The following is a 12,390-nucleotide window of genomic DNA, read 5'->3' on the forward strand; positions in this document are numbered from 1 at the left end:
CAGCTCTAGCCCTCGGCCCCGGGACGTTTTCCTTCCCCTCATCCAGCAGCAGCCCCCGATCAGAGCTTGCCATCACCACCTCTGATGGAGCAAGCGGGCTGAATCCAGTGCAGGGCTTCTGCCTGCTGGTGACACTTTCACGACACTTTGTCCTTGTCCCCTCACTTTGATTGTCACTGCCCACCCCACAGGGTGGCCGGAGCTGCCTGTGCCGGGTGGGCTTTGCGGAGCTTTGCGGGGCTGGCCAGACGCGGAGGGCCGGAGCCGCCACCCCTTTCCCGTGGTCCCGCCCCAGCTGTTCCAGCTGCCTGCGCCTGGGCCGGGAGAAGGAGGCGCTGGCCGATCCTTCCCGCATCATGTGATGGCGGTGGCCACGTCCAGCCTCGTCCCGCACCCCGGGCCTGCCGAGCGCCCGGCCAGCATGGGACTGCCGGCGCTCGCCCTGCTGCTGGCAGCGGGGCTCCTGCGCACGCAGGTCAGCAAACGAGGGCGGAAAGTCTGGGCGAAGCGCGCAGGACCGAGCTGGGAAGGAGCCTCCCGAATCTGCCTTCCCGATCCGTCTCCCTGCTCGGCATGCTATAGCTCCCCACTGCAGCAGCCCATGTCCTGCCACAATGTCCCAGCTTGCACTCCCAGCTCCTTGCCTGCCCTCGCAGCACCCACCCCAGCAGCACCGTCCCCACAAAGGCCACCAGCTCAGCCGGGTGTTGGATTAGCCGGGAGGCTCAGCCCCTGCCTCCTGCTCTCCCAGGACATTCGGCACCCGCTTCGGGAGAGGGCACCTCCAACAACCAGCCCCGTCAGTGCCTGTCCCGGGAAGCACGGGAGGGGGCGGCTGGGCTCGGGGAGGTTCTGCAAGCCCCCAGCTGTTCCCTTTTCCTGCAGGCCTCCCCTTCGGCGTGCTCCTTCCAGCTGGATTACGAGCACAACTGCTTCCGCAAGGACGGTGCCCCTTTCCGCTACATCTCGGGCAGCATCCACTACGCCCGCGTCCCGCGCCCTGCCTGGAGGGACCGGCTGCTCAAGATGTACATGAGCGGGCTCAGCACTGTGCAGGTGTAAGCCATGGCGACAGCCCCGATGGTGCACAGCCCACCGCCACCAGAAACCCCGTGATCAGTAGGAACAGAGACAAGGGTGTTGTCTGACCACGGGGAGCAAGCACCAACATTTGCACTTGGCTGTGACCCACCCCCAGGTCACCCCTGCCAGACACAAGCATGAGTGTGGGCTAGTTCCACTCCAGCCCGAGTTGCCATAATCAGCTCAGGCTGCAGGCCAACTCCCAGAAGCAGAGGGACCAGCTGGTGGGATGGTTCCCTGTCATGCTGTCCTGTCGTGGTGTCCTTAGCCCCTGCATGCTGATCTCCCCTCTCACCCCAGCTACGTCCCCTGGAACTACCATGAGACACTGCCAGGAGTTTATGACTTCTCTGGGAACCGGGATGTGGAAGCCTTCCTGGACCTGACAGCTGAGCTGGGACTTCTGGTGATCCTGCGGCCAGGGCCCTACATCTGTGCAGAGTGGGAGATGGTGAGCACCCAGCCTGGCACAGAGGGGTGGTGGGCAGTGTGGGAAGGGCACAGCAGGGCTGCCCCTTCTGGCTGTTGTGCCATGTCCGCTGTGCCCGGGCTGCTCCCAAAGGCCACAGGCCGTGCTGGTGCCAAGCACTAGCATTGCACTGGCCCATTTCAGCACTGTGCAGGCCCAGGCTGCTGAGCAGTTTCTGTGCCTCCCTCTCTGCCATGTGTGTTTCTCCAGGGTGGCTTGCCTGCCTGGCTGCTGTGGAAACCAGACATCATCCTGCGCACTTCCAACCCTGGTGAGGATCAGCACAGGGCTCTGGCCACCATGTCCTTACAGCTGGGTGCCAGTCCTGGCATCATCTCCACACACCTGCCAGCTTTGCCTCTGTGATCTTTCCCATCATCTTCTCCATCTTCTGACAGCCCCATAGTCGTACTCCATTTCCCCATCTCTCTTGGCCCTACCTCATATGCTGTGTCTTCCTCCTGGCAGGCTGGCTGCAGGTGGGCTGGGGTGGATGCTGCAGCCAGCCCCTGCCCTGCCTCTGTCCCTCCAGCCTACCTGGCAGCTGTGGACTCCTGGCTCCATGTGCTGCTGCCCAAGATCAAGCCACGCCTGTACCACCAGGGAGGGAACATCATCAGTGTGCAGGTAAGGTGCTGTGAGGCCCAGCCCCATTCCCTGCTCTGGGTCGTCTTTGGGTGTGCCCCAAAAAGCCACCAGTATCCCCTACACAAAGACCTTACCCAGCAAAGCTCAGATAAATCCCTCCCAACTCCTGGACCTAGATTTAAATCCAAGGACTGGGAATCTGAGGTACCACAGCTGTGGTTTGAGGGGCAGAGCTGACAGAGCTGGAGCTCACGGTGGGACTGGAAGGTTATGCTGAGGACCCCCTGGGGGTTGTCAAGACATCTGATGATGTCCAGAGGAAAGGGGGGAGGTTGGTGCTCATCCCAGGGCAGCGGGACCTGTCTGCAGCCCTGCCACGTGCATGCTGCGTGCCAGTCCCTGCCCTGCTCACAGGTGGAAAATGAATATGGGAGCTACTACGCCTGTGACCACGGATACCTGCGGCACCTGCTGGGCTCCTTCCGGGCGCTGCTGGGGAGCGAGGTGCTGCTCTTCAGCACGGACAGCGCGGGAGCGCGGGAGCTGCGCTGTGGCACGCTGCAGGGGCTCTACGCCACCGTCGACTTTGGGCCAGGTACCCCTGAGGGGGAGGAGGACACAGAGGACGTGAGTCCCTTCTCTGTCCTGCTCAGACCTCCCCCTCTGCACCTGCACAGGATCCAATGTGATGGAGGCATTTGGTGCCCAGCGCCGCGTGGAGCCGAAGGGGCCCCTGGTGAGCTTGGCATGGATGCTGTGGGGGGATGACCCACAGCGGCTCTGGGGAGGCAGAGGTGCCAGGCAGTGGGGCAAGGAGGGGCGCTGGGCCCAGGCTGCAGGTGACAGTCTCTTTGTCCTCCAGGTGAACTCTGAGTACTACACAGGTTGGCTGGACTACTGGGGCGAGGCACATGCCAGCACCAGCGCCGCGAGGGTGGCCCGGGGGCTGGAGGACATGCTGCAGCTGGGAGCCAGCATCAACATGCAAGTAGTCAGCTGGCAGAGGGCACGGCCACCAGGGGAGTGGGCATCACCTCTTGCCTTCATCCCACTGGGATCAGGCCAGCAGGGACCGTGGGTGCTGGAGGGAAGGGGCAGTGCCTGGTGAGCCCCTGCTGGGTCTGTGGGGTTGCTGACCAGGCTCTCTGGGGTGTATCACAGGTACATGTTCCATGGAGGGACGAATTTTGCCTACTGGAGTGGTGAGTAGAGCCTTGCTCTAGGGAGTGGGGGGCAGGGCTGGGGGGCTTTCCTTGGCCATCCCTGAGAAACCTGCTTCAGGCTCTTGTTCCGTCGCATGGGGCAGGTTGACACATAGCCAAGGGCCCTTAAACCCAAGTTTAAGGGTTTAAACTTGGGTTTAAGGGCCTGGGGACTCCTTTCATGCCTATGCAAGGGCTCACAGTTCTGGGTCATGCCCCCACATGGCACTGCAGCCAGGCTGGGGCTGGGTTCCATGCCCCGGGCTGTGCCAGAGCCCCTTCTTTGGCCAGGTGCTGACTACAAGGGCCGGTACAAACCAGTGACCACCAGCTATGACTACGATGCCCCCCTCTCGGAGGCAGGAGACCCCACTGAGAAGCTGTTTGCCATTCGCACGGTCATCAGCAAGGTAACGAACCTGGCAGGAATAAGGGCACAGTACTGGGCACTGCTGCTGGTGTACCAGCAGGGCAAGGGACGTCTCCCTGCTTGCCACGGGGCAGCTGACAGTCTGCTGTTCAGTTCCAGCCCGTGCCAGCTGGCCCGATGCCACCTGCCACCCCCAAGTATGCCTATGGCTGGGTGGCCCTGCGGAAGGTGAGTGCCTGTCCTGAAGGCTGTACTGCCCCAGCATGGCACTGCTCAGCTGCCCAGCACCCATCCCTCTCTGCAGTATGCTGACCTCCTGGATGTCTTGGATGTGCTGTGCCCCTCTGGGCCCATCCAGAGCCAGTTCCCTCTCACCTTCGAGGCCCTAAAGCAGGTGAGAGGCTGGACGTAGTGGTGGACGCTTGAGGAGATGCTCCTGTCTGCCTGGCCCTGGCTGTGGGGCAGAGAAGCAGAGCTCACTTCAGGCTCCATTTCCCTTCCTGTGCCACTGCACTGTGTCCTGCAGGTCCATGGCTTTGTGGTGTACCACACACAGCTGCCCTGGGATGTCCCAGACCCAGCCACACTGGGTGCTGCTCCCCACAGCATCTGTGACCGTGGCTACGTGATGCTGCAGAAGGTGAGGCTATGGGAGCACACCAGTCCCTGGGACAGTGCTCTAGAGGGCTGTGGGACCTGCTGGCAGTGGGACTGTGCCATCCCAGGGTCTTGGGGACAGCCAGGCTGCCAAAAGCCATGCTGAGCCTTTGCAGGGTGGCTCTTGGGCCCAAATTGGCCTCCTCTGGGGGCAGAGAGCAGCCCTGGCTCTGGCGGGCTGGCAGCAGGATGCTGTGTGCCTGCAGGAGTACCAGGGAGCGCTGGAGCGGGACGGGCAGACAACACTGCATGTCACGGGCAGGGCAGGGGACACCCTGGACATACTCATGGAGAACATGGGCAGGATCAGCTTCGGGGCCAACACCAGTGACTTCAAGGTAAGGGAAGAGGGCCCTGAGGCTCCAGAGGGGCTGGCCTGGCAACCCATGCGACCAAATACCCTCTCTACTGCCACCTGAGACAAGTCCAGCCTTGGTGGGGCTAATCCCAGTCCTGCCCCCCGGTTCATCTCAAACCTGCCAGGACAGGGCTCAGAGACTAGCACCCCTCTCCCACTTATGCTGCCCCAGCTGCCAGGGCCCTTTACTCCTTAGAGGGGGTCCCATCCCACCTTCAGTGCTGCCGGGGGGACATGCCCTGGGGTTGCCAGTGTCCTGGCAGATACTGCTGCTTCATTTCCCCTCCTGCTCCATCTCAGGGCTTGCTGGGAAACCTCTCATTGAACTCCAGGCCTCTCAGCAACTGGCTGATCTATCCCCTGGCCATAGACAGTGCAGTCCAACAGGGCTGGCCCCACGCTGCTCTGCCAAAATCAAGCAGTGGGGGCCGAGTGGGGCCAGCCTTCTACACTGGGACCTTTGAGACACCTGGCATTGCCTGGGACACCTTTGTGAAGTTCCCAGGCTGGAGTAAGGTAAGGCAGTGCATAACTGGGAAAGGGGTAAGAGTGGACCAGGACACAGCTCAGTCCCATCTCCATCATCTTCCAGGGACTGCTGTGGATAAATGGCTTCAACCTGGGCCGGTACTGGAGCTGCCGTGGGCCCCAGCAGACGCTCTTTGTGCCTGGCTCAGTGCTGCACGCTGGCCACCCCAACAACATTACAGTGCTGGAGCTAGAAGGGGCACCTCCCACTCCTCTCCTGCTCTTCCTTGACCGGCCCCTTTACAACAGGACACTTGGCTGCAGCACCACGGCCACAGAGTAAACACTGCTGGGCACTGGCCTTGCCTCTCACTGGGGCTGGGGAGAGGGCAGGGGGCTGGTGAAGCACAGGGGCTAAGGAAAGGGGCACAGGTCCTGGCACAGACCTCTGGGGACAGGCAGGGCCTGTGCTAATGGGACCCAGGACTGAGCTTGACTTGCATGTCAATGCCACACTCATCCCAAATAGTTCCAGTGACCATGCTGATTCCCCCATGGCCAGGGGGTAAAGGCACCTCTTTATTGACAATGTAGGTGGAGGAAGTAGTTGCAAACATGATGACTGAGATGCTGATGGCAGCCAGGAGAGGAGAGGTAAAAACAAGGCCCTGATGGTGTCCACAGGCATGGCTGGAGGTAGCTCAGGGTCTGTATGTGTCAGGATCTGTCCTTACACCTACAGATAGCAGCCCATGAGGTAGCCATGAGAAAAGCTGGCAGCAGGACTCCGCGTGAAGCCAGGCCACCAAACAGTCCCAGCCCTTCACATTAGCATGCAGAGACCTCTCAGTTATTAACTTTGCCCAGAGTGATATTCATGCCCAGAGCCTTGCCAGAGCTGCCCTGGAGAGTGACGTGGCCAGCTCAGTCCCTCTGACCATCGCTGCTGCGCAGGTTCCCCCTCGCTGCACAGCCAGTGCTCAGCCGTGTCCCACCACGGTGGTCCCTGGCAGGTGGCAGCAGTGCCCAGCGTTAGGTGCGGCCAGCCTGGGCCCGGCGGTGCGTTTGCAGGCAGGCCGTGGAACAGAAGGAGAAGTCGAGGTAGTGGAAAGGGATCCGTCCCAACAGGGACTCTCCACAATGCCAGCAGCGGCTGCAGGAAAGAGCAGAGCTGGCCCTGAGCAAAGGGGACACTTGCGCAAGAGTTAGAAGAGGAAAGGATTCCCTGCCTGGACTGTGACACAAGGCAGCAGCAGCCTGAGGGAGCTGGGGCTCTCTGCCCTCACAGGGCTGATGTGCTCACCCAGTGGCCTGGCCAGGACGTACTCCCTGGGGGAGATGCTCTGTCAGAGCGTGATGTGAGGCACTTGGAGGCAGAATGAACATTTAGGGGCTTGGCCCTATAAAGGTTTTAAAGCCCCTGCCCAGATGAGCATGGGGAGTGCTGGCTGCCAACAAACCTGGTGGAGTGGCAGAGGAAAGTAAACAGGGACATGGGAATGGCAAGTCGGCTTGCTGTAGATGTGGCTGCAAGTGGACCAAGTCATCCTTAGCAAAATATTTCAGGGGAGCAGGGCAAGAGAGGGAGGAAAACTTTTACACAAGCACTACCGGGAATTGAGTGGTCAGGAATAGCTTTGGACTGGAAATGAGAACTGGAGCAAGAAAGACAGGGAAGAGCTGTACTGACATGGGAGAATTTGTCTTCAGAGCCATGCTGCTGGGATGGTTACCTGATGTTGGCAAGAGTCGTGCTGGTGTCCTGCAGCTGTGCAGCCAACCTTTGCTCAGCAGCCAGTGCCCTCTGGGGAGCAGAGACAGCTCAGCCCCTGCAGCCCCTGGGAGCTGCTGGGCCCAGAGCCCACCACATCAGCACTGCCCTGTGTGGGCTGGATCCCCTTCCCAGTCCTCACCTTCTCCCTGTCAGACAGGGCTGCAAACCACTGCTTCTTTTCCTGCTCCTGCTCCCAGCGGTGCCGCTCCTCGCGCTGTGCTTGCTCCCGCTGCTTCCGCTGCGCTTTCTGTGCCCGCTTCTTCTCCAGCTTCTTGGCCTCCATCTCCTGTGTCAGGGGCCCAGGCACCTGAGGGCAGGCAGCACCTCCCAGTGAGCCGGGGCAATGCACAGGTGGGGAAGGAGAGCTTTGCTCTGGGGTTGCAGTGAGGGCAGAGGGCAGGCACCCACCCTGGCACGGCTGTAGTCGTACTTGTCTGGCTGCTCCACCATGAACTTGCGGAAGGCATTGCGGGTCCGTCTGTCAGCAGAGATGCAGTACGGGGTCCTCTCCTGCCTGTCTCTGTGAGACAAGGGAGACCAGCTCGCTCACACTGCCGTCTTACTGTCTGCATCCCGCTGGGCTGTGAGCCCAGAGACCCCGGAGATGAGCAGTGTGTGCTGCAGGCCACAGTATCACAGCCAAGGAGGGGACAGTTCCTTATTCCTATACCAGAATCCTCCAAGTCCTTCTTGCCTCCCAAAGCCCCTGCATGGGGCTTTTGTCTCATCCTGGCCCTTGGAAATGCCTACCAATAAACCTGGGTGCACTTTGAGGCACTGCCCACCTGCTGCCATGCCAGACCAGGCAGCCAGAGAGAAGAGTGATTCAGCTCCTAGGCCTCCCATAAAAACCCCAAATATCCCAGGTCACAGAGACCAATACTGGCTGTCCCAGGACAAGAGTGGCACCAGTTTCCTGTGGCTGAGACAGGAGTGAATTGCTAGACTCCCACAACAGGGGTTGTGAACCACTGGGTGCCCTGCAGCCATACCTGAGGGCAGGGTCTGCCCCCGCCTCCAGCAGCAGACACACAGCCTCAGCCCTGCCAGCCTGTGCTGCCACATGAAGCAGGGTGCAGCCACGCTCGTCCACGGGCTGGTTCAGCAGGGAGCGGGCCATATCCAGAGATTCCCCATCCTCGCTGTGCTCTGATGGGCCCCCATTCTCTGGCACACCCAGGAGGTGCTGCAGTGTCTGCACATCCCCTGTCTTGCAGGCAGTGAACAGAGCATTGCAGAGCTGGGTCTGAGGGTCTCCTGTGAGGGAAGAACAGGAGGGGAGTCCAGTGGGCAGACTGGGCTGAGCAGCACTCTGGTCTAAGTAGGGAACACACACAATACATCAGCTTTCTAGCTGGATTTGGGCACTGCAGGATCTCCGGCACCTTCAGAGTCTGTGGCCATGTGCTATGGCATTGCTAGGCACTGCTGTCAGCAGCCAGGTCTCCTCCTGAAGTACGACCCTCTCCAATCCCCCCAGCACACCTGGCCTAACCAGGTGCTGCCTGGCCCCCTTGGCTCCAAACACACAGCTCACTCAAAGGCACATGACTGCGCTAAAGACTTCTCAGATGCAGCTGTTCTGGGCATCTGCAGGACAATGTGCTCTTCACACCACTGAAAAGCCACCAGTAAATGGGGCAGGCATCCAGCCAACGCAGCTCCCAACACCACTTACCTTCACTGCTCCAGGGAAGCAGCCCAGCCTCAGCCTCCCCCTGCAGCTCTGCCACTGGCTCCAAGCCAGGCTGCCCACCAGTCTCTTTAGCACAAGGCCCTGCACAGGCAACATGAGGAAGAGAGTCAGAGTCAGCCTGCATCCCAGCCATGGCCTTCCTACACTGACCCTGCCAGTTCTTCCCCTCACCTTTCTCCACCTTCTTGTCCCTCTTCTTCCTCCTTTTGCGGTTTCTTTTGGGCATCACTTCGAACTCCCGGAGATCCAAGGTCCCCAGTGTCACTTCCACAGTCTCCAGTTCTCCTGCAGGGCTTTCTTCCTCCTCTTCCTCCTCCTCCTCTGGGGCTGAGGAGGGTGATAAGACTGGGGCTAAACCTCCACACACAGAACTAATCACTCGGGGCTCTGAGCCAAGAACACCCTGTCTTTCTCCTGTCCAGCCACACTCTGCAAATCTGGCCCATGCCATAACATCAGACCCCTCCTGCTTTCTCAGAGTCATGCCTCCCTCCATGGTTCAACTCACCAGCTGTGTCCTCCTGAGGGGGATCCACCTCTGCCTTCTGCTGCCTCTTCTGCCAGACCTTCCGGGGGGACCCAGCGATGTCCTCCAGTGGTGTGTCCTTCCCTGGGCAGCAAGGGTGCTCCCGTCATTGCCTGGGGACAGGGAGCACCCCATGTCTCCAGGGACTGAGGGCTGAAGAGCTAGCACCTCCACCCCACAGGGTAGCGTCCCCTAATGCACAAGGGACCACGTCACCCCAGCTGCCCTGACCCACAGGCACAAGGGCTGGTGCAACTCACCATACACCTGCAGGCTGGCCAGCGTGGCGTGGACTCGCAGCACCTCTCGCAGGGTGGCCCTGCGGGTGCTGAGGGGGATGTGGCAGATGCGAGGGTCCCCTCGGGTGAGGGGTGGGTTCCTGCCACCGAAGAGCAGCGCACGGTTGTGGTGAGGGGCCCGGAGGAAGATGCGCTGAGCTTCGTTCAGGTGCTGTGCCCAGGCTGCCAGGAGGTCCTGAATATCCTGGGGAGAAGGGAGAAGCTTAGGGTATGGGATCCTGAGCACACTATGAGGGCAAACGTAGCCCTGGAGCAGGGACAAATCCAGAAGAGAGTAGCCCCAGTTGGGCCCTGCCCCTTTTCCAGAGCCCACCGCCCCTGCCATGCCCTCCAGCAGCAGTGTGGCACCGCCTGTCAGAGGCAGCCTGCAGAGGAGCATCCCTGCCAGGAGCCCAGCGCTGCCTCCTCACCTTGAGCAGCGCGGCCTCGTTGTAGCGGCGCAGGGAGGCCCCAGCAGACCTGGGTGCTGCCCCCGGGGTCTGGGCATCCCGAAGGCCCTGGGCCGTGCCCCGCCGCGCTCGCACCGTGTACCGGTGGAAGGTCTTGTGCTCCTGCACCTGCGGGCTGCAGAGGGGCAGGCATGAGCAACAGAGCTTAGTGTGCGTGGCGTTAACGTGCCAAAGCAGCTGCAGCTGACTGTGCCCAGAGGGACAGCCCCGCTGTCCCCCTGTACTCACCCCTGGAACACTGCTCCTGCGAAGTGCCCGCCACCCATCATCAGCACAACCCAGCACGTGCTCGCACTGAGGCTCTGCAGCGATGCTGTCAGCTCCTCCGGCTCCTCAATGTCACCCTGATACACAGACACCCTTGCTAGCACCCATGGCACTACCTCCTGCTGTCCCCAGGACAGAGAGCAGCCTCTCTGCTAGCACCACAAGCAGGTTTCTGGGAGCACCCCAGAGCCAAATAACAGGCCGCCAACAAATCTGGGGCTCTGATCTGGCACCAGAGTCCACCCTTCCCGTCACAGGAGGTAGGAGACTGCCAGACAGACATCTACACCCCAGTGCTACCCACCTTTTCTGGACTCCCCCTCCCAAAAAGCTGGGCAGTGACTTGCCTTGCCAGCGAGCAGCACGCAGCGGTAGGCGGAGATGAGCTGGCCCTTGGCATTGCGGAGCAGCACCTTGTGGGAGCGGGGAATCTGGGCTGCCCGGCGAGTGTCACTGACAGAGGGCAGCAACTCCGACTCACTGCTCGCATCAGAGCTATCTGAGTCAGATCCTGAGATGCTGGAAACATCACCTGCAAGGAAAAGAAAAGATGCAGTGAAACAAAGCAAAAGTTATTGAACAGCCTCCCCAAAACTCTCAAGGTGACTTTAAGGGCACTTGCAGAGTGCCCACGACACCAGAAATGTTCTGTCAAATAACCCTATATATCACAAACAGGCTGTGACCTGGGGAGATAGCACTTTGTGGCTCTGCATTCCCAGACATGCTTAGGCAGGGGCTCAGTTAAAGCCTACAACAAATCCTAACAGCTCAAGAGCAGTGCTGGATCCTGAGAAGTGCCACAGGGACAGCATAAAGGGACCCTGTGCTAGCAGAGGGCTTCATCCCTGTACAGAAGAACCCCCGTGAGGTTGCTGACAGCCCCTGGGCCCCAGTGCAGACAGTCCAACCCCTCACCTGTGCGGGTTTTCTCCTCAAACACTTCTTCAGGCAGCGCCCGGCGCCCCAGCAGTCGCTGCTTCAGGTTGAAGCGGTGCCAGTCAAGACGGTAGTGCTCAGTCTGTGGAGCAAAACAGGTATGAGCTGGCAGCATCTTGGTGGTCCATGAAAGCCATCCCCACCAAAGGGCATGAGGTGACAAACCCCAAGGACTAAACTGATGCTGGGCTCCTTCAGCGGTCCTGACTGGAGAATCACAGCATATTAAGGAGTTACCCATGAAACAATTAACCTGAACAAATACAGGCCTGTGCTGCACTTACCCTTTACTTCCAGTAAATGATACTGTTAACTGATAACATACAAGGTTTGAGTGCCAGATCCCAACAGGACATGAGCAGTGGGCAAACAGCCAGCACCAGGCTGCACCATGCTGGGGCTGAGCTTCCACAGCTGGACCCCACCAGCCATGCCAGCCCCACTCCCACTTCACACTGCTCAGCCCTGCTCACCTGCTCCTCCCGGCTCCCAAACACCTGCCCACAGGTCAAGCAACACATCTTCTCTGGCACCTCGGTGACCCCATGGGCCTTCTCGTCACAGCTGGCTGCTGCAGGTTTCTCTGGAAGAACAAGGAAGGGCTGCACCGCCAGGAGTGGAGCCTCCTCGGTCCCTCCTCAGCCAACCCAAAGAAACCTATGGTTGAGGGAGCTCCGAGACCTCGGGCTGTCACCAAAAAAAAGCCCATTTACCCACCCACCCGGCAGCTCCCATGGCCAAGCTCGGGGTGATCACCCAAGCTGAGCTGGGGACAGAACACCAAGTTGTGGCGGACACGAGCTAGTCACACAGCTTCCCTCCCGCCGCTCCCACGCACCGTGGCTCGCAGGTGCCGGCTGGGCAGCACCCGCATCCGCAGCGACGGCGGTGACGAGGGTCAGCCCGCGCAGGAGCTCGGGGTCCTGCGCGGCCTCAAACACGGACCTGCTCTCCGGCATGGCTACTGCTTCCATGGACGGGACAGCGCCTGAGCCACGGGCTCGGACACCCGCCGCACCGCCCTGCCCCGGCCGAGCTCTGAGCTCGGGACAAGCCCGCACCGCGCCCGGGGCCGTGCGCGATCCCCTTCCCCCAGCCGCCGCACCCCATCAGCCCGGGGCCGCCGTACCCCCATCACCCCCCAAGCCTCCGCACCCCCATTACTGTCCCAGCCGCCGTACCCCCATCGCCCCGGAGCGGCTGTACCCCCGTCACCCCCGGGCCGCCGTACCCCCATCACCCGCG

The 12,390-nt window shown here is 60.9% G+C and overlaps 2 protein-coding genes across 6 annotated transcripts; one reads left to right on the top strand and one right to left on the bottom strand.

Moving 5' to 3' along the window:
* The first annotated feature begins 217 nt into the window (after nt 1-217).
* GLB1L (galactosidase beta 1 like) lies at nt 218-5,554 on the top strand. Its single transcript, XM_039697513.1, has 16 exons — nt 218-475; nt 886-1,058; nt 1,384-1,534; nt 1,763-1,823; nt 2,085-2,179; nt 2,555-2,735; nt 2,818-2,876; nt 3,003-3,124; nt 3,302-3,342; nt 3,634-3,752; nt 3,866-3,940; nt 4,017-4,106; nt 4,239-4,352; nt 4,576-4,707; nt 5,028-5,243; nt 5,320-5,554. Exons 1-16 carry the CDS (start codon nt 362-364, stop codon nt 5,536-5,538), a joined length of 1,962 nt encoding a protein of 653 aa, XP_039553447.1. The 5' UTR covers nt 218-361; the 3' UTR covers nt 5,539-5,554.
* A 185-nt stretch (nt 5,555-5,739) lies between these two features.
* On the bottom strand, nt 5,740-12,361 carry ANKZF1 (ankyrin repeat and zinc finger peptidyl tRNA hydrolase 1). 5 transcript variants are annotated; one of them, XM_039697484.1, is made up of 16 exons: nt 12,327-12,361; nt 11,984-12,109; nt 11,619-11,728; nt 11,125-11,227; nt 10,554-10,738; nt 10,168-10,283; nt 9,901-10,054; nt 9,452-9,674; nt 9,174-9,275; nt 8,837-9,022; nt 8,648-8,746; nt 7,962-8,226; nt 7,378-7,489; nt 7,109-7,276; nt 6,929-6,999; nt 5,740-6,348 (listed from the first exon to the last, which is right to left on the bottom strand). In XM_039697484.1, exons 2-16 carry the CDS (start codon nt 12,102-12,104, stop codon nt 6,228-6,230), a joined length of 2,136 nt encoding a protein of 711 aa, XP_039553418.1. In that variant the 5' UTR covers nt 12,105-12,109; nt 12,327-12,361; the 3' UTR covers nt 5,740-6,227. The 5 variants fall into 5 exon arrangements, with proteins under 5 accessions (XP_039553418.1, XP_039553434.1, XP_039553410.1 ...); XM_039697500.1 differs by lacking the exon at nt 11,984-12,109 and having other exon boundaries at nt 12,327-12,345; XM_039697476.1 differs by lacking the exon at nt 12,327-12,361 and having other exon boundaries at nt 8,837-9,016; nt 11,984-12,265.
* Between the last annotated feature and the right edge of the window lie 29 nt (nt 12,362-12,390).

This window comes from Passer montanus, unplaced genomic scaffold, assembly GCF_014805655.1.
Source record: "Passer montanus isolate IOZ18808 unplaced genomic scaffold, ASM1480565v1 scaffold1, whole genome shotgun sequence".
Classification (NCBI taxonomy): Eukaryota; Metazoa; Chordata; class Aves; order Passeriformes; family Passeridae; genus Passer; species Passer montanus.

What these genes read in the sequence shown, in the direction of transcription:
- GLB1L (XM_039697513.1), top strand. Translation starts at nt 362, where the DNA reads ATGGCGGTGGCCACGTCCAGCCTCGTCCCGCACCCCGGGCCTGCCGAG. An exon ending in CGGGGCTCCTGCGCACGCAG is followed by an intron (nt 476 to 885) that starts GTCAGCAAACGA and finishes CTTTTCCTGCAG; the next exon opens with GCCTCCCCTTCGGCGTGCTC. An exon ending in CCAACACCAGTGACTTCAAG is followed by an intron (nt 4,708 to 5,027) that starts GTAAGGGAAGAG and finishes GCTCCATCTCAG; the next exon opens with GGCTTGCTGGGAAACCTCTC.
- ANKZF1 (XM_039697467.1), bottom strand. Translation starts at nt 12,119, where the DNA reads ATGGAAGCAGTAGCCATGCCGGAGAGCAGGTCCGTGTTTGAGGCCGCG. An exon ending in TTGGGAGCCGGGAGGAGCAG is followed by an intron (nt 11,228 to 11,618) that starts GTGAGCAGGGCT and finishes TTTGCTCCACAG; the next exon opens with ACTGAGCACTACCGTCTTGA. An exon ending in ACGAGGCCGCGCTGCTCAAG is followed by an intron (nt 9,675 to 9,900) that starts GTGAGGAGGCAG and finishes CCTTCTCCCCAG; the next exon opens with GATATTCAGGACCTCCTGGC.